Source organism: Eschrichtius robustus, chromosome 2 (assembly GCF_028021215.1).
Source record: "Eschrichtius robustus isolate mEscRob2 chromosome 2, mEscRob2.pri, whole genome shotgun sequence".
Taxonomy (NCBI): Eukaryota; Metazoa; Chordata; class Mammalia; order Artiodactyla; family Eschrichtiidae; genus Eschrichtius; species Eschrichtius robustus.
In genome coordinates this window covers 59,701,055-59,722,378 of record NC_090825.1, presented here as the reverse complement: position 1 = coordinate 59,722,378, position 21,324 = coordinate 59,701,055, and the positions used below count along the sequence as shown (strand labels likewise).

Here is a 21,324-nt window from a genome sequence, read left to right as displayed (position 1 = left end):
AAGAAGTCAAGAGCCAGGCTGACTGCCTGGAAGGAGCAGTTGGCTTTGTCTACTTTACTACCTTTCTCTCCATTTCTAACTGTCCAGCCTGAAGGAAGAAAGAAAGGAACTTGAAAGCTGGAAGCAGACCTCATCTGTCCAGAGGAGAGTCCCAGGATCTGAAGCAAATGGCACTGCCAAGTCGGATGGGATGGGGAGAGCTCTGAGCGGCCGAACTGCCTTTTCCTACCAGGATGGGGTTCCTCAGCCTGGCAGACATAAGGGGTGGGTGTGGGGAGGGCAGGTATCAATGGGGTTCCTATTTTCTGCCAATTTATACAAATGTCAGTTCTAGAAATTTCCTTGCTTTCCTGGCTAGGCCATTTGGAAGCTCCATCCTGGAAGGAGGAGGAGGAAGGGAACTGCCCCTGAATTTGGAGAGTTTTTGATGGAAAGCTGGACATAAGCCAGTGGATACTTGCGGCTTCTTGGGTGTCAGCCCCGTAGAATGGGAACCCATATAGTGAGGCCACCAAGAGTGTGGGTGTGGAGGCATGCTGCCTGGTTCTGAATTCCTGCTCTTCTGCTTTACTCGCTGGGTGACTTTGGGCAAGTCACTTAACTTCTCTGGGTCTCAGTTTTCTCATCTGTAAAATGTACACAACAGTGTCTCTTTGTGGGATGGTTGTAAAAATTAAAGGATTAACACATGTTCACGTCTCAAAACAGCGTATAGCACGAAATAAAGGTTGATTAAATGTTAGTAAAGAGACTGACACCCAATCTTCTTTTCAGGAGGTGAGTGGGGGGCGCTTCCCCCCACTCCCGCCTCTCAGTTCCTCCCATTCCCCCTGGCAGGGTGACCTCAGCCTCAAACACAAAACCACGGATGTGTGGAGGGCAAAATGTCAGTTTTCCTGCCTTAACATTCTGCATTTCTCCATCCTCCCCACTCTGCCAAGTCCTGAGTGCAGCACGAGACGGGCCTCCTCAGCATGACAGTCAACTTTGATTTCTGAAGTCTCTCCACTGTGAGGTTCGTCTGCTGTGAGCCACAGACAGCACGTCACCGCAGCCCATCGTCTGCTCTGTCCCTCCTCCATCAGGCGTTTCAGTGCTCTTCAAACCATTACCATGTGGGCAAGCTCTTCTTTGAGAGACCCCCAAGTGGATCTGATTTGGCTGGAATTGATTCTCAGCAGCGAGAAAGTCTCCCTGCCTGCTCAGCACCTAATGAGTGGCTGACCCTTCGAATAAATGCAACAGCCTGGATCCCTCGAGCAGCCTGCAAAGGCCACTGAAGATGCTTTAGAATCAGAATGTGAGTCACAGGCCAAAAACAGCAGAGAGAGAGAGAGAGGGAGAGAGGGAAACGACAACAACCCAGGAGCTTGAGAACCACTTTCAGTTACAATAGTGAAGCATTAGCTTAGCAAGGACAAAACCTGGGGCAATTTGCAATTCTGCAGTTCTGAAGGATAGCTCCCGCAGAGGTCTGAGCTAAGTGAAACGTGATGGAACAAGCCTCACTTCAAAGCCCATCAGCCACAACTGTCACCAAGATGGCAACCCATTCCTAAAAATGGTGATTCACAAAGGGAGAAAATAACCTCACAGCACAGGTTTGTTTAATGAGACTAAGGAGAACTGGGAGTAATTGTCTTGGATCAGACTTGTTGAGGGTCTAACAATGCTGACCAGGGCATTTATTACATGGCTCTGTGCCTCAATTCATCAAAACACTCATTATGGGCTAATCTGGGTCAGGCACTGTGATCGGTACCATGGAGGCTATCAAGATGACTTTTTAAAAATGATTTACAATATTGTCTTAGTTTCAGGTGCACGGCATAATGATTCAGTATTTTTATAGATTATTTTCCATTATATTCAATAGGTTATTACATGACAGTGGGTATAATTCCCTGTGTTATACAGTATATCCTTGTTGCTTATCTATTTTATATATAGTAGTTTATATCTGTTTATCCCATACCCCTAATTTGTACCCCTACTTCCCTCTCCCCTTTGGTAACCACAAATTTTCTATATCTGTCTGTTTCTATTTCGCATATACATTCATTTGTATTATCTTTTAAGTTTCCACATGTAAGTGATATCATATAGTATTTGTCCTTGTCTGACTTGTTTCACTAAGCATAATATTCTCTAGGTCCATCCAAGTTGCTACAAATGGCAGTATTTCATTCTTCTTTTTTATAGTTGAGTAATACTTCACTGTGTGTGTATACATACACACACACACCCCCCACATTTTAAGCCTATCATCTGTTGATGGGCATTTGGGTTGCTTCCATGTCTTGGCTATTGTCAATAGTGCTGCTATGAACATTGGGATGCATGTAAAAGATGATTAAGTTTTGATCTCTGGCCTCAGAGTCCAGAAATTGCTTACAATACTAAAGAAACCTTTTTTTATTGAAGCCATGAAGAAAATTCTAAAAACTCTAGCCCCAGTAGAAGGCAGAGGTGTGCACCAGGCACAAGAAGGGCACAAAGGACGGATGCCCCAGCAAGGGCCTGGGTTAATGGCTCCTCCTAGTTGGTTCCACTGGTACCACCTTTGGATCAGAAAGGGGTGGATACCCACTTCCACAGTCTTTCTTTCCTTTTTCTCTCTCTCTTTCTCTCTCATGGAACTCTACCCTCTGTCCACTACAAGAAAGAAATGTCACCACTGGCCCAAGGCATCCTCGGTCACAAACCATCCAAGTGTAAGGGGGATGGTCATGGGAGAAGTGAGCCCGGCTGCTTGTTTACCCTAGTGTCCTCTGCCTGGCCAGCCCCTGCACAGAACAGGTTATCACACAGTTTGACTTCATTTGTGTCATGATGAAACAAGAGTCCCTCGAAAACCGAGTCCCTTTGCCAAGTTCATGATTTAACCTCTCTATCCAAAACTTTATTCCCTTTCTTGTCCTGCACCTGTTCCTCCTCAAGATTGAGGAATATCAAAGAAAAAGGGGGATTACAACCGAGCAGGACCCTGTGGGGACTTCCTGAGAAAGACTACCCTCCCCCACCATGTTATCTGCCTGTCTCTTGTTTGTAGAACAACTTCAACCTCTTAAGCGTCCCCTGAGTTCCAAAGAACAAAGTTAATCAGAGAATTGAGAAAAAGGAGAAACAAAGGAAAATGAAAACAGTCAAGCAAGACAAAATAATAATATAGTTGAGCCATTAAACAAAGTCAAGGACTTTTAGCTCCTCCTCAAGGGCCATAGACAGTATTCTGAGCCATGTCCTTGAGCTGTTTTGCAGATAATGAAATCCCCACCAGGTGGAAGACGTTAACTGTATGTTGACCGCAAGCACGTAGACCCCAGACCAGCTGGAACCAGAAGGTTGATGATGTTGACTCCTGACTACCTCACCTCCAACCAATCAGAAGAACGTCCAACAGCTGATCACGCACCCCACAACCCTCTCCCTCAGCCTTTAAAAACCTCTCCCTGAAAGCTACTGGGAAGTTTAGCTCTTTTGAACCCCAGCTGCCCGTGCTCCTTGACTGGCCTTGCAATAATCGCTGCACTTTACCACGATCCTGTGTCAGTAGACTGCCTTTACTGCACGTGGGCAAGCAGACCCAAGTTTGGTTCGGCAACAATGAGATGATGTCTCTGAAAGTCTTTATAAACCACCGAAGATAATTCTCCTGTGCGATGATGATGCCTACCAATCAGATATTCTGCATCTCACTCTTCCCTCAGAAGGTCCCCGTGAGCCTGTTTTCTTCCTCACCAGGCCATGCTAAGGCCCTGCCCTTCTGGCAGTCACTAGCTCACTTCCAACCTCTAAGCAAAACTAAGCTCTCACTCTCTTTGGTCACTGGGACTCTTCCTCCAGGGGCCCAACTCCATTCCCTTTGGCTTAAGGGCACAGCTGCCCTGCAGGTACCTGAGGACCAGGAGTCCCACCTGCCTTTCTCTTAATTGTGAAAATCCTCCTCCCACTCAGACTCTCAGAGACCTGCTGTCTTCTGCATCAGCACAGGGTAATTACCTGTCTTCTCCCCTCCAGGTAAGCTTGGCTCTCTTTGGCTTAAACCCAGCAGTTCCCCAGGCCAAATCTGGCACAAGTGTGTGTTGTTTGGTCCATGTAGTGTTGTGTAAACTTTCAGAAAAAACTAGGTGATTATGATAGAATCACTTTGGAAAATATTTTAAGTTTCTCATCAAATTACACACATTTACCAAACAATCTAGCAATCCCTCTCCTAGGAATTTACCCAAGAGAAATGAAACTTCATTCACACAAGGATTTGTACTCAAATGTTCACAGCAATGTTATTCTTAATAGCCCAACTGTAAACAGTCAAAAAGGTCCATCAATTGGTTATTGGATCAACAAACTGTGGTCCACCCATAATGGATGCTACTCAACAACAGGACGGAATGAACCCCTCAAACACCCAACTACATGGACGAATCTCAAAGGCATTATGCTAAAGCACAGTCCAGACGCAAAAATTACATACTCTATGAAGTATTCAATTTACATGAAATTTTACAAAGGACAGAAAACATATCTTTGCTTACCAGGTGCCAGGCATGGTGGGAGGGACTTGACTGCAAAGGGGCATGAGGTAACTTTTTGGTGATGGAAGTATTCTTTATCTTGATTGAGGTGGTGGTCACAGAATTGTATCCTTTTGCCAAATCTCATCACTTAAATTGATGTATTTTATTCTAGTTTTATTGGTTTCCTTTTGCTCTGTAACAAATTATTGCACACTTAGGAGCTTAAAAAACCACACAAATTTATTATCTTCAGTTCTGGAGGTCCAAAGTCCAAAATGGACCTCACTGCACTAAAAGCAAGGCATCCGCAGAGCTGCATTCCTTATAGAGACTCCAGAGGAGAATATATTTCCTTATTTTTTCTAGCCTCTCGAGGCTGCTCACATTCCTTGGCTCAGAGCCCCGTTCCCCTATCCTTAAAGCCAACACCACCAAGCCAAGTCTTGCCCATGCTACCACTTCTCTGCTTCTCTCTTCCTGCTCCATCTTCTGCTTTTAGGGACCCTTGTGATTAGATTGAGCCCACCGGATAATCCATGGTAATCTCTCTATTTTAAGATCAGCTGATTAGCCAGATTAATTCCATCTGCAACCTTAATTCCTCTTTGCCCTGTAAACCTCACATATTCACAGGTTCTGGGAGTTAGGATGGTCTTTGGGGACCATCATTCTGCTGACCACATATGTATATCTCTATAAGAATACATTTTAAAATTGGTAGATTGAAAATTGGAGAGACTTCAAATAGATACCCAGAATTCTGCCTTCTGGTAAATCAGATCTGGCCACACCAGGCTTCAATGGCTGCATGGCTAAACCTGCTGCAGCTGAGTAGCTGCCAACCCTCTAGAAAGGGCACGGACTCTGTCATTTGCTTCAGTCCTCTTTCTTGCCAGCTTCACCTGTTTACATCACCTTGGTCACTAAGATATTTATGTTGGCCATCTCAGTCTTAAACTGTTAAGTCAAATGAAACCAAGAGTCTTCTGACCCTTAATACCTCATCTTCCCTTCTAGCCCCACTCCTCCCCAACCCTCCCCCTAAGCTATCAGGCTGATGTGCTCCCTCTATCTAATTTGTAACACCATTTGTATGTTGAAGAACACAGTGGAATTCAAAGTGGTCCCAGAAAGGATGTACTCTCAAATCCATCACAGTATTTGAGAAAGAGGTACTCTGAACCCGCAGGCCGAAACAGGGAAGATGAGAAGCAAAGCTTGGATTCAGGATTCTTCACTGTTACCCAAGAACAGATGTTTCTCCACACTCCTAGAAGAATCTCCGGCTTCCAGCATGGGGCCAGGCACAGTGTAGATGCACAAATATGTTTGCCACTCCCAAAGTGCAGTGTAATGTCTCATTGAGCAATTTAAATAAAGGCTAAGTCTCAGTTTGTTTAGCGGTGATGGGGGAAAAGTCCCAGGATACATTTCTTTGTAGGATAACTTAAACACAGAAAAGATTATATTGCTTCCATGACCCTCAACTGATTTCCTAACCCTTGCCAATCATCTCATTCAGATACGCTTTGAATTGTTGAGAAGACTGGGCAAGGGAATATACAAATGGTGGAAATGGCTCATCTCTTCCACTACTACTGGGTTAAACAACCAACAAGAGCGTTTTCTAGTTAGGACAGTTCATTTGGTTAAGATCTACAGTAACCATCCCACTCTGCTCTAGCCCACACTATTTTCTTTTGCCGTATCTTGCCTCCTTTAATTTTGCCAGATTTAGAGCCTGACCACGGCCGTGTCCCCATCACACGGTTCTCATGCTCACTGTTTTCCAGCCTCTCTGCAAGTGTCCTCGGGAAGCCTCAGGGCTGCTTTTTGTCCTGTACGTTCCACAGTGTGATGGGCAGCACAGCTGAAGAGCTCATTGGAGAGTGAACATTAAGAATGAGGAATAAGTGGAAAATGCAATTTAATCTGTCCTCAGGTGGAAACATGCTGCAACATAAAAGATTAGACACTTCCTAAAGAAGAAGCACCTTCCAAACTTGAGAAGAATCCCTGTAGGAGTTACGAAGATTTCCCTATCATGCCTTCAACCTCCAACTCTGTCCTATTCAATAATCTGTTCTTCTAACGAGCTCTTCTAGGCATTAATTGTGTATCTTCAGGAATTAGTTACATAGGTACGCTCACAGTGGGGTCCAGTTGTGCTGAATGGTGATATTTTCTAAGATACCACACCTGCATCTTTAACTGGGCTTGCCTTGAGACCTTCTAAAAGCAACTCAGAGCAAATCTAAGCTCGATTTTGACAGAGAGACAGCTGCATAAAATATAAATGCTAAATCAGCCCATAAGAGGATAGAAACTTCCAGGTCATTCAGCACCAATGTCTCTGCTGGTAGGTTATGTAAAAATCAAAGGTTGGCTTACTCCTTACAAATGACAGAACGCTGTGCTTGCAGAAAACAGATGGTCAGGGCTTCCCTGGTGGTGCAGTGGTTAAGAATCCGCCTGCCAATGCAGGGGACAAGGGTTTGAGCCCCGGTCCGGGAAGATCCCACATGCCGAGGAGCAACTAAGCCCGTGCACCACAACTACTGAGCCTGCACTCTAGAGCCCGCGAGCCACAACTACTGAGCCTGCATGCCACAACTACTGAAGCCTGTGTGCCTAGAGCCCGTGCTCCTCAACAAGAGAAGCCACCGCATTGAGAAGCCCGTGCACCACAATGAAGAGTAGCCTCGGCTCGCTGCAACTAGAGAAAGCCTGTGTGCAGCAACAAAGACCCAACACAGCCAAAAAATAAATAGATAAATTTATTAAAAAAAAAAAAAAAAAAAGAAAACAGATGGCAGCTCTACGTCCTTTCACCTTAACAATCTGGGCAAGTGAATGGAGTATTCCTTCTGGGGACCCTGATATGCATATGGCAGAAAAATGAAGTCCAGATTCTGTAGCTGGTACCCTAAGATATCAGGGAAGCCTTCTCTACCTTTCCACAAAACCGTAAGTATCTCTTACCCTCTACGGCAGTTCAATATCATTGACGGAAATGCGGGGAACGATCATATGCTCAAACACGGAACATTTTAGAAGATGATGACAATTTTTATGTCCCCCCCAGGTGACAGATAATTTAGAAGCACAGCAGTTAGTTACCAAGACTTGGTAACGGTGCTAATTGTAAGCCTTGGATAAAAGACCTAATTAAGTTAATGACGAATTCAGCCCAGCAGGGGTATTTTCAGGACAGTTCTTTTCAAAGACACACACACACACACACACACACACACACACACACACACACACACACACTTGGTCTAGTTCAGAATATAGAGATGTGCAGAGAGATGAGTTGGGGAGCCCTCATGGAACCATAAAGCTATCATTAAGACCTTGTTTTAGAGAGAAAAAAGATAAGTGTTTCAGAGTTAGGTTTGACAGTAGGTATCTAACAAGAAAAACATTAGGACAAAAATGAATAATCCCCAATGCCTTTAAAGCAGGACGGTGCTTTTGGTGGCTGGAAGGCCCCTTCTTTGCTGGAAGGCCCTTTCAACGGGTGCTGCTATGGACCGACCTGTGTCTCCACAAAATTCATATGTTAAAACCCCACCCCACAATGTGACTGTATCTGGAGATGGGATAATTTCTTTAGGAAGTAATTAAGGTTAAATGAGGTTACAAGGGTAGGGCCCTAATTGGATACAAGGAGAGGAAGACAGAGATCTCTCTCTCTTCCATATGTGGACACAGAAAGAAGACAGCCAGGAAGAGATCCCTCAACCAGAAGCTACTGGCCGGCACCTTGATCTTGGACTTCCCAGCTTTCAGAACTGTGAGAAAATACATTCCTGTAGTTTAAGCCACCCAATCTACGGTATTTTGTTATGGCAGCCCAAGCAGAGTAATACAGGTGGAGTATCTAAGTTTGGAGCTAGAAGCTGGGCAGAGCTGAATTTCTGTGCATAAGCAAGGAGAGTGGGGTGGGCAATGCAGTTCGATTTCTGGAGGAAGGAGACAGAAGCCAGTGAAATTACGCGCTGTGTGGGGAGAGGGAGAGAGAAGACGCAACGTAGCCTTTGTAGGAAACACAAATGTCAAGTGAGAGTTTATGAAGTTGTGGGATAAAAGGTGTGTGATGTAAAGACCCCTTCTGTCTCATAACATTTTCAGTAGGACAGTTTTAAAACTAACAGAATTCTGGGTGTGGCTGGTTTTCCTTACGGCAAATGATGGAGGCTTAGTGCCTTAGAAGGCTCGGCAAGGGGCTGTGACAGCATCGCCCGGATAGATGAGGGGACGGATGGTTGCCATACGGGCCGTACACACACGCTGTAGAGACCTTCGAAATGATTCCAAATAACCCTCTATATGACGTTCTTTGAGGACGTTTCTTAGCTTTGGCGTGACTGGAGAACATTTTGAAGAAAGGAGAATCAGAAGACTGGTTCCAGTTGCTGATCTTCCATTTTCTGTGTCACTTTGGGAAATGACAGACTTTCTATGCAGCAGGATCTCCATTCCAAAAGTGCGGGTGACACTTACTGTTGCTTTTGTTCCCACGACTGTTAGAATAAATAAGATGATATATGTGAAAATGCCCTTCAAAGAGTAGTACTGATTCTGTTTTCTACTTTTTATGTTGAAATACAGCCACAGAAAGGTGGAAAGATAGTACAGAGAGATCCCATGTACCCTTCACTTAATTTCTCTCAGTGCTTTTGGAAATGATTAGATCTGACACAACTGCGGTACAATACCAAAGGTAGGACACTGACTGTGGTATAATGTGTTCTTCGTCGTTTTATAACATGTGTGGGTTTATGCAACCACCTGCAATCAAGACACGATTCCATCGACACAGAGCTCTCTGGGGGCTGCTCCACTGCGGTCACACCTGCCTCCTTTCTCCTCACCACCCCTACCCCCTGCCAACCATTAATCTGTTCTCCATCTCTCTCTTTGTCATTTCCAGAATGTTCTATGTCTTTTGAGATTGGCTTTTTCACTCACAAAATGCCCTTGAGGTCTCTACAGGCTGTTGTATCAATTGTTCATTTCCTTTTATTGCTGGGTGGAATTCTACGGTATTGTAGACATTTTGGTTGTTTCCACTTTTGAGCTATTACAAATAAAAGTGTTCTGAATAACCATGTACAAGTTTTTGTGAGGACATACGTTTTCATTTCTCTGGGATAAATGCTCAGGAGTGCAATTGCGGGTTGTATGTTAGGTGTGTCTAGTTTTTCTAAAGAAACCCCCAAATTATCTTCCAGAGTGGTGGCACTATTTTGAGTTCCCACCAGCAATGCACGAGACGTGCATCTTCTGCATCCTCACTGGCACTTGGTATTGCCATTAATTTTTAAACTAATTTTTATACTCTAAAGTGTATTCACTGTTTGTTTTCAAGACAAACCCTAATGTCCACAGCTTTTGGAGGAGGCACTTCTATCTATAGTAAATGAAACCAACTTTTCCGTTTTTATTTGTTGTAGGTTCCACTATCTCTAGTGGAGCTCAAGTTCTCCATGATTCGTGGAAGACACAGTCTGCTCTCAGGCTGGGATTCACATTTGCTTTGGGGAAGTCTCAGGGATCTAGTAGTCACCTGTGATCTGAGGACCGGGGAAGTTTGGCTCACTGAAATGCTTCGGAGGATTCACTTGTCTGGGGCTTTCTAGAGTCTTGTACCTACATTTTCTGAAACCAACTCGTAAAGGCCATACTAGCCCGAACCATACCGACCTTCATATGGGCCCAGGTTCTCCTCCTGACACACATTAGTGTATGCTAAGCACCTTATCTGAGTGAGGGCCTGGGATAGCTTGTCTCTAATGTCATGTGTTAGTAATTATGATTTACTAAGGACTGCATCTTGCAAAGAAAACTCTCCCCCATGACTCTTGAAGAGCAATCAAACCAATATCAAAGCTCCTTGGACGCTTTCTACACTAGAAACTGAAGCTGAATACTTTGAGCTAATTTTTCTTAAACAGTAAGTGTTTTCTTCGGGTTCAGGTGCTGACATTTTGAGTTTGCTGACAACCCTTCCAGTCACCAAAGGAAGGACTCCCTCAGTTCCTGCTGTTTTTTCCAAGCTTTGTTCTCCAGCCTTCCTGACCATTCTGTGAGCTATTCAGTGGCCTTCCAATAAATCCCTTTCTGGTTGAGTTAGCTGGAGTTGCTTTCCATTGCATCCATACAGAAACTAATATAAAAAGACCATACTTAAACTTCTGATTACGAAATACATGAACAGTCCTGCAAGATTTTCCTACAAGAGATGGCCAGTTGTCCCCCAGTATCCACTTTATCCTGATTTGTGTTCTCCTTACTCCTTAGAATAGGAGTCGGCTATACATTTCCAAGATGCCCTTGCAGCTAGCTATGGTCATGTGCTGGAGTTCTGGTCAATGAGATTTAAGTGGATCTGTGTGGGGCTTCCAGGAAGATTCTTCATGGGAGCACAGACATACCCTTACATGTCCTTCCTGCTCTGTGCTGCCTAAGATGTGGACCTCCTGGTTGGAATGTGCTAAGAATGGTGGAACTCTGAGATAAAAGGAATTGGGACCTTTGATGATGACCATGGAGGTACCATCCCAGCCCTGGACTGCCTCCACCCAGGCTTCTTTTATGTGATATAAAACAAGTTTCTAACTTATTTATGCCTGTTACTTTTTTTTTTCTTTTGTATCTAGTCAATCCTAATCTTAACTCATACAGATGGTGAAGAAATGGAATGTGGGATAATGGGAAGAACCTAGAGTCCAGTGATTCCCTAGGATTCAGAAGAAAGCATTTGTTGATTTTTAGCTTCTATGCTCCTATCTACTTCAAAATTATGGTAACTATTAGACCTGTCAATAGGTATTGTTACTTAATATGCTAATACATTTTGATAACTGTATTTTGAAACAACTGGTTTCATTTATAATCCTATTTATTTCATTTTCTGCATTTAAAAACATTATTCTGAAAGGAAGTCTGTAGGCTCCACCTGACTACCTGAGGGACGGATTATAGATCCCAGCTCTGCAGTGTCACCTAGCAGTGTTAGCAGCATAGGAGTCTAGCTCTTAACATGAAACACAAGCAAGAAAACTGCCATATTTTTAAAGCCCATTTCTCCATTTTAATATCATGTGTATAAGATGTGAAAATCAGTAAGAAAAACCTCAACTAAAATTAGAGTCAGGAAGGCCAGTAGAGGGAGCTCTCACACATCATCACTCCCCATCCTTTGCATGTGTTCAACTCTATTTGCATGCCCTGCAGAAAGAAGAGTACCTTGTACCCCCAAACAGGAAGAAGTCTACTACCCAGAAGGAAGATTTTCCTCACCCAGCAACAGCCCAGCCAATGAGAAACACCACAGCCCAGCCAATGGGAAGCGGTCACCACCCTGAACTCTTGCTTTCTTCCAATGAACTTTCCTTTGGAACAGCCCCTCCCAACTCCCCTCTTTTCTCTATAAAAGCAAGCTCCCCTCCTTTGATCTCTGGATTTGCCTATGGTCTGCCATAGCTTGTGTTTCCCAAATTGCAATTCCTCTGGCTGTAACAGAATTTTGCTGGTAAGATAACTGGCTATTTTATTATTAAAGGTGACAAAAATAATGCACCTGGTACAATGCCTGGGACATAGAAGGGTCTCAACAAATGACTGACATCCCCTCCCTTTCCGGGGAGCTTGAATGGAAGAGTTATGACCTGAGCTCCATGGTGATGGGATTGATGCACAGCAGAAGAGGCAGCTCCTCTAAGTTCACTATACAAACCTCAAAGGTCAGAGTGAGAGTTGAAAAGCACTTCCCCAAACTGTGCAGAACTCTCCATCCCTCAAGGAAGTAGACACATCTTTTGGGTCTGTAGCAGTGGATGGCATTGTTGTGGGTAGAGGGGCTATTTGCACCCTAGCTGATAAACATGTTTTCCCCAGGTGATGTACCTAGGGTGAGGAGAGATACAGGAGGGCTGGGGGTGGGAGAGCTGGCCCGTGGCTATGTTTAAGAATGCAAGACTTCTGAAATACTTGCTTCTGTTCTGGGTACTATGAACAAGGAAACATACTCACAGAAGAAATGGCCATACACTTAAACTGTGATAATGCCTTTTTGATCTCACATTCATCTCTCAAGCCCTTAAAGACTATCATTATTGGGGTTTTTTTTGGGGGGGTGGGGTGCTGATGTATTTTATGACTGCATGGCAGTCATAGAGTGGAGGAAATCTGAGTCCAAGGGTCATTTTGTTAAAACGAAAGATTGGATTTTTCCTAAAATGGACAAATTAAGAAATCATATTGGTGTATGTTGATGTACCGAATTGATTCCCTTTTCAGTGTCTTACTCAGACACGTGAGCATAAAATCTTCAGGGCTGTGACATTCAGTGAAGTATGGCAAAGCTGGGCAGCAGGGCTTGGGGTCACCTGCTGCCTGCCTGTCCTGGCTGGGCTGGTGCGTGGGATCCCAGCTCTCATTTTATCCCTCCCCTGCTTTCCTGGAGTGGGCGCAGAATACTGTGGCATGCCTTACAAGTTCCGTTCCTGTGCCTTTCCCCATTTTATCCGTCTCCACAACCTTCAAAAGATAAGTGAACAGTTAAGAAAACATAGTTAGGAAAAGGGGAGTAAAATCTTTTTAATATTCCAGTTCTTTCTTCCTCCCCCACCTCAACTTCAGCCCCATCTGTGGAAAGAAAAAACTACACTTAACGAACTACTTCTGTCTGGCACTGTGCTAAGTAACCACTTTTTTGTATATAGTGCTGTAGTACAGCAACCCTGTAATGGGTATTATACCCATTTTGTAGATGAGGAAACTGAAAGTCAGAGAGCCTAAGTAACTGCCCTAAAGGTGACAAAGCTAGAGAATGGCAGAGATGGCTTGGAACCAGGGCCTGTCATATCTAAACCCATGTGGACTACCTGTGTCCAGAGTGTAGGACACCTTGCAGCTAAGACAGAGCTTGGCTCTGGGGATGTCCATGTAATAACCCACAGGTCAGCTGGTCATGTATGCCAGCAGGTGAGGGCCATCAGGCTCTTGTTCTTTTTACCCAGGGAGTGGCACCAAGGCCTTTAAAATGAGTCTTTATATAGGATGTGCCCTTTTGAGTATTAATTCATCCAACAAGTAAGTGAATGGAAGATTCTGATTCATTGGGTTGCAGGTAGTCAAGATGTTACAGTATTGTTTTTTCCTTGATTCTCTCTCATTATCTTACATTTTTTCTTATTTTTTCTTCTGTCTGCTTCCTCTGATCTTCTCACCCTCTAGGTAAACTTTACACATTTTACGCATTTTAGCTCATTCTCCCTCTTTCCCCATAGCTCTGAGCTCACACTGGGCTGTGCTGACAGAGTCTGGGTATCCCGTGTAGGATATGAACCTGTTAGCAATAACAGCTACCATTTTTGAACATTAGTTATGAACTAGGTGCTCTAACATGATCATTACACTCAATCTCAAAATGCTGACTTCGGAAACAGGGCTGGGGCTACTGAAAAGCTTGACAAAGCTCACACGCCCAGAAGCAGCAGGGCTGAGACTCAAAATCAGCTATCACTGCTGCCTCTTGCCCTTGGCCACAGTGCTTTCCTTCTTGTCAACAAAATGTACACAGCCTTCCCCGTTTCCTTCCTCAATCAGACAGCTACTCGACTATCCCCTCCTCCCTTCATTCCAGTTTCACCATTAGGGAGAAGAAATGTATTAGCTTCACACCTCTTGTAACTAAAGGAAGTAGAAGACGTCTTGATAATTCAGACAACCTTGGGACTATGTGTGTTTTTAAGCCCAGACATCACATAGCTGGAGGGGGAGGGCTGGGCTGGGCTCAGGCTCTATGGGCGTCCCCAGTTGGCCCTGGAGGTCTGCAGCATGGGGTAGGCGATGGAGGCAGTGGGGCTGCTCTAGCCCGGGTGCCGTGGGCTTTAAGAGCTGAGGCGTTTCGTGCTGAGAGCCTTCCCACTTAGCTAACTGAGTGTCCTTGCTGTGCACGGTCACCACCTCGGCAGGGGACAGTACCTCATCTGACGTGCAAGTGAATGTAAGCAGAAACTAACACACCACTGTAAAGCAATTATACTCAATAAAGATGTTGAAAAAAAAAAAAACAAAGAAAGAAAGAAAATGACGACAGAGGGTTTAATGGAGCAGACAGCACAGGAACCTGGCAGCAACTCCAAAGCCTGGGACTCAATGAAAGCTCTCAGCCAAGGAGGGAAAGGGCCTGGGATTCAGCTCCCTGTCCCACTTTCCCCTTAAGGCACTGGGGCTTCCATTCAATGCTGAGGTGTCCTGATTCATAGGGGACGTGGGGGAGGGGAGAAAGGCTGCAGGGCAACCTTGGCACCTGTGCCATCTGTTCCCTGACACAATGCTTGTTCTTTTGTGAACCAGAAGCCAGTCTGTGGGTCAGAAGTCGTTGGCTTGAGAATGGGTGTGGGTCAAGAGGAACCACACTTTCTAACACCTGCTCTCAGCTGCTACAGGCCCCTGAGCTTTGAGGCCAAGGTGTTGACTTCTGGGTGGGTTCTTCTCTCCCCCTCCCTTACTTTATGGGGACTGCTCTTTGCCACAGGGGGAGAAAGGGTCCAGAGGCTGCTGGCTGGAAGGAGCTGGTCACAGGGAGGTGGTGGACGGGAAAGGTGCCTGGTGGGATGACATCCGTATTCTGCCCCCTAACGCCCTGTCAGAGTGCGGACCTTCAGGTGCTGGCGTCCATCTGACTCCAGGGAAGTTTGCAGCCCCAAGAGCAGTGATGGGAAGGTAAAGCGCATCGTCATCTGACGCCTGTACAGAAACTTGGTTGGCTGCAGGCCAGGTGAACCCGAGGTCCATCAGGAACTTCCGGCACAGCCCAAGTCTTAACTAGCCAGCCCCTGCAGAAAGGGTCCGAACACCCTTTCTGAAAGTTGTGTCTAACTTCCTAAGAATCCCTCCAGGTTTCGTTTCAACATCCTTAGTGACCAGCTCAAGGTCTGCTTTGCATCAGAAGCTTGTCTGGAGCCAGAATTCTGGTCTCACGGCACATGCTCAGGCCTTACGCACTGACTGCTCAGCCACAGATGCGGAAAGGTGACGCCCAGAAACACAAGAGCACCTGCTTTCCCCATGACTGTATGCATCATCTATCCCTTGACATCCTTGCCATGCGGATGCCAATTACCGATTCCTTCCCTCCAGGGCAAATGTTATTACCAGTGTGAGAGGGGCCAGTACCTGACTCTGAGTTGCTTTACTGTGGCCTGAATTCCTTCCCTGCTGGGTGAAAATTCAATACACTGTACAGGGTGGTGCTCAGGGGTCTCCTGAATGAAAGATAGACAGGCAAGGACCTGCATGCTCCCTGGTTATTTCTGTGGGCTGCGGCGTCATTTAGACCCTGCAGAATTTCAGAGGGAAAACAGAAAGCTTCTTATTCTTTCAGAGGTAATAGGGAAGGTGCATGGACTTTTAACCCTTTGTCTTTTTTAAGTAGAGTAAAAAGATGTGTCATTGGAAAGAAGAGATATCTAGATGTTAGTTACTTTTAAAGTGTGATTCTGAACTGGATGAATGGAAAAGCCCTTTAGCCTGGATGAAACCAACAATATTAAAACTCAAACACCAACTGAATAGCAGGTCAGGCTCGCTCTTTGCTCCCATTCAGAGCTGCCCTGTATGTACATGACGAAGTCCCAGGGGCTTCGGGCATCACCCACTGGGAGAGGTACAGAGCTGACGAATCTCAATCTGGGCTGCACGTGAGAACCACCTGGGGGCTTTAAAAGGATAGATGCTGAGTCCCCAGCCCAGAGAATCTGACTCATTTGATCTGCGGTAGGACCCAAGCACGGGTATGTTCGGGGGTGGGGGGTGCGGGAAGTGGTAAACTTCTGTTAAAAAGTGCTTATGAAAAAGTGTAACCTCCATAGAGTGACATGCACAAATCTTGAGCACCCAGCTGAATGAATTTTTATGAATAAATACTCTTGAAACCCACCCCATCCCCATCCAGATACAGAGCACCATCCCCCAGAAGCCTCAGCACAGGACTTTTAAAATTAAACTCTTTTATTTTGAAAAAATTAAAACTCTTCAAGTTGCAAGAGTATAAAATGAACTCAGCAAGGGTATTTTAAAAATCTTCCCTGTTGATTCTAATACACAGACAGGACTGACAGCAGTAATTTGCTGTTTTTGTTTTTGTTTTTTTTGTGTTTTTTTGCCACATTTCTGGCCATGGAAAGCCTTCAGTAAAGCATGGGCATACGGTTTTAATTTTCTGTTACTGATTTCTTAACCAGGTCATTATTGGTTCCTTCAATATAGAAATTAATGTCAGCCTCAGGTGCATTTAATTTTGTTGTATTGTGACCGTCTTTGTAACTTTTCAAGCATTGTTTATGATTCACAACCTCCCTCTTTCTGGCTATATATGGTTTAGGTGGCCCTTTTTGCTCAAATAAGAATACCGTATGTGTGCTTGGGAAAAATAAAGGTGGGGATCATGCTAATCTTTTGTGGGTCGGCCACTGACAGTTGGCAAGGCCAGAGACAAACCTGGAGCCCTCCACAAGGCTCCTCACAGTTCAAGGGCAGGGATGTGTGAAAGGCAGGAGTCCGGGGAGCTGAATACTGACTGAGGAAACAAAATCAAAAACAAAAGCAATCACGTCCAGGCCTGGTGGAAACAGGCAGACTGCAAAGGCCAACCTGAGTTATGAGTTTAGGGAGGCCAGCAGGAGAAATTTTGAGATGTGATGGGAAGGGAGGACCAGGAAGGGGGCAGCAATAAAGCCAGGAGCCAAGAAGCTGTGCTGTCACCAGAGGCTGAGACACAGAACATTCTGGCCTCAGAAGGAATCCAGCTGCCAGGCTGTGCTCTGTGCAAGTACCTGGCAGAGATGGCCAGTGGGGCTGTAATTGTGACGATCTGCACCTGGCACCTTATTTCCATTTACACAAAGGCTGCGTATGGACTAGCGGTGGCTCTGGGGGCAATGCTGGGTACAGCCGGACTCTGCCCAGGCCCTGCATCTCCCTTTTGTCTCCTGATACATAGTTCCTAAGGAGCAATTCCTTACGTGGTAGCTAAGTGACTCTTCCATTTGGAACAGCGAGCTGAGTGGGGCGGGCGTTAGACACCCCCATACAGGGGAAGGTTCTTAGGGTGGCTGAGGTCCTCAGGTCCCAGATGAAGGAGGAGAATCTCCTTTAATTCCTCAGATGGTGGCAGAGGACAAGCCTCACGGTGGATATGGGTAACTGCCTATATGAGGGCATCTCTGGCCCAGAAGAGACCAAAGAGTCTAAAAATGAGAAACCTATCACACTCAAATGTTTGGCAAAGAAAAGTTCTCTTCAGGCCCCGTAACCAATTTCTTATGTCTTGTGTATTTTTTTTGTTGTTGTTAAATACAATTTTGGTTTGTATATAACTTTTTAGGTTTATTAAAAGAAAGAGTGTGACAACATGAATTTTATAGCTCAGTATGAAAAACAAATCACAATGCATCTGAACACTGAAGTATGTCTTGTCTTTGATTTTAGCAATGAGTTAAATTCACTTAAGGTTTTTCCCTAACAGAACTATGCTTTATAATGAAAAGCTGCTCTGTTCTTAAAAAGAAAAAAAGAAAAAAAGCAGAAAAACAGAAAATGAGCAAGGAGTGAATTTTTGAAATCTAATTTTTTAGATTGATTAGATTTTAGATAGAACAAAGAATGAGTTTTTGAAGCCATAGTGGTTTTAACATACATAGTACTCATAGTTTGCCAACTTCAGCCTGTTTTCATACACATACACACACTCATACACACACAGATATAACCAGAACACGTCCCCTCCCTTTTCCTTACATATTGAATTCAATTCCTAGATTCCGTTAACCTCTCCCAGTACTTCATTGTTTGTGGGTGAAGAAACTGGGAGCTTGTGCCTTCTGAGAGGGCAAGTACTGCTCAGAAACATGAAACCTTCAAGTATTCTGAGGTGGCAGGAACGGTTAAGTGCTTAGGAGAAACTGAGGAGGGGACCTGTGGAGCAAGGGTGGTAGAGTCACCTCTTAAGTTCTGCAAATTGATGGTCCTCGACAAGATGGGATTCTTCCTGCTCCCATCCCAGTTCTGAGCTGCCAGAAGAGGTGAGGCTGACATGGGCTGAGCCTTGGACCAAGCCCAGAGGAGACGAATAAAGGCACTTGTGGGTGCCTTCTGTGCATGACAGTCCCCAGAACAATTGTAAGTCATGTTGCCTTATATGCTGATTATGATCTATGCATCCTTTCACCTCCACTTATGTGGGGACCCCAGAGTTGATAGCACAAAGGAAACAACAGAAAGCAGTGGCATTAAAAATAGCAAAATGAAAAAGTATTCCTAAATGATCACTGGCACAGTCTTATCTTACACAGATCTCTATGAGGGGGGTGGGAGTCCTAGACATTACAAGAGGGAGAAAGATGATGATGACAGTGTTGTTCTCATAACAGCATTTACGAGAGAGGAAAGGGATGGGAATGGAAGCTGCAATAAAACAAGATGACTGCCCGGCTGGTGCAAGGCCAGCCTCTTACCGTAGTGTGGGATGATGGCCCAGGCCATGGCAGAGGCGTAGATGCCGCCGATCATCCAGAACATGCACAGCCAGCTCAGATGCTCACCCCGCTTCTCTCGGGCCAGCACTTCAGCAAAGTAGGAGAACACGGTGGGAATGGCTCCTCCAATCCTGCCAAGAGGTACAGAGGATACGTGAAATCAGGGCCTGTACAGCCAATGTGAAGTACAAAGGGCAGAGCCAAAGCAAGCTCTAACAACACATGCTCTCTCTCTATCCCAGCATTTCAAGGAAGGTATATTTTCTATCATTTAGTAACTTTAATCTTGAACCTGCAATTAAGCTATGTTACCAAAAGGTGGCAGTGGTGTCCCATTCCTGCGCTCTACAGAACTTAGCTTAAGTTCTCCATGGACTTTCTGTTCCTTGTTGAACATTCTACATGATATTTATCAAAAAAAAGAAAGCCCACAATATGTGGTATAATCTAGGGAATATTTTACTTAACACATTAGAAAAAGAGATACTATGATTATGTCCTGTCCATTACCTGGAGACTTTGGAAACAGCTTCAAACACCTCGAGAGGGCTGTCTGCAACCTATACTTACTACCCCACAGCATTGGTCCTGGAGCCCAATCTGGCTGACGTGTCAGCAAACACAGGACCAACAGGGTTGCTTCCTAGACTGGCTCTGGTCCCAATCCAGCAGATACTGCTGAACGAGTACGAGCTCCTGGTTTAGATACCAACAGTACAATGCTTCCTTCCAGTCCGGGTGATTATAAGAGATGCTGACTGATTTCTGGATAGAGGATATAAACAGTGACCTCTATCCAGGTTAAGGGTTCTCAAATGAGGGTCTATGGAATAAAAGTTTTGTCCATTCTGGGGAGATGGGCCATATAGAGCTCATCAGAATTTCAAACTGACATTAACCCCCAAATTTTAAGAGCTATTGCCTAAGAAAGTAAGGTAGTATGGGAAAAAATTACTATCATTCCAAACAATATGTGAATTCTTAAACTTTTTATAAAATGTGCAACAATATAAGCAAGTTGTAAAGACAACATCTAGTGATACAGTTTTTAAAATATGTATTGATTCCTTTATGTTCAGAATTCTGTAAGGAAAACTACTGACATTTCATGTAAATTTGATGTCAAGGTGTAACTCATGTATTTATTCATTTAGCAATAACTGATTTCCTTAGAGCCTTTGATATGATAAAGAAGTACTGGCAGTGACCTTAGCAAATGTGATTAAGAGAAAGGCCATCTCTGCAGCAAACTAGATGTACCAAATGAACTGCAGGGTTCATAATGTCACTCTGCATCAACTAGTAGGTCAAAGTATGGCATCATTTCAGAAGTCTGCCCCTGCTTATAGTAACGCGGTAGTTATCTACTGCTGGATATAGGCAGACCACCTAGAACAGTGCTTTTCAATCTGTAGGCTACAGAATTAATTTAGTAAATATAAACAGCATTTTAAAAATTGAAATAGAGATGAAATATTTGAGTGACACTCAAGTAATAAGGATAAGCATCATTTCATGAAATTTTGTGTCCTTAATATATTTATAGCATATAATGTATATTTGTATATGTATGTGAGTATACGTATATATTTAATATATAACTATATATACTTACATATATAAATGTATAATGAGTCACAATGTATTTCTTAGTGAGAGCTGCTGTTCAAAGAGTTTATATTTTTCTAAATAAAGCAGTTTTTTATTTTTTATTTTTTAAAATATATTTATTTATTTATTTATTTTTGGCTGCCTTGAGTCTTTGTTGCTGCACACGGGCTTTCTCTGGTTGCGGCGAGCGGGGGCTACTGTTCGTTGCAGTGAGCAGGCTTCTCATTGCGGTGGCTTCTCTTGTTGTGGAGCACGGGCTCAAGGCATGCTGGCTTCAGTAGATGTGGCGCTCAGGCTCAGTAGTTGTGGCTCACGGGCTCTACAGCACAGGCTCAGTAGTTGTGGCGCACGGGCTCATTTGCTCTGCGGCATGTGGGATCTTCCTGGACCAGGGATTGAACCCGTGTCCCCTGCATTGGCAGGTGGATTCTTAACCACTGCGCCACCAGGGAACTCCTCAGAGAGTTTAAAAATCATTACCTTAAAGCATCTGTATCTGTTCCTCTGGGCTATGAATGTGACAGTTCTAAAATCCCTGTATGACTCCGCATGACTTCAGATGCAGCCCATGGCAACTTAGCGCCATCACACCAGGGGTAGCCAGCCAGGACCAAGTCCATCAACCAGACCCCCAAACA

At 44.5% G+C, this 21,324-nt stretch overlaps 1 protein-coding gene across 1 annotated transcript in view; it reads right to left on the bottom strand.

Annotated features, from left to right (window-relative positions):
• The window catches only part of SV2C (synaptic vesicle glycoprotein 2C), a 247,845-nt gene that overhangs the window by 78,372 nt on the left and 148,149 nt on the right, over window positions 1-21,324 (bottom strand). The window contains exon 4 of the mRNA XM_068533498.1: window positions 19,055-19,206. Within this exon, the coding sequence (XP_068389599.1) occupies window positions 19,055-19,206 (152 nt within the window). The remainder of the gene's footprint in view (window positions 1-19,054; window positions 19,207-21,324) is intronic.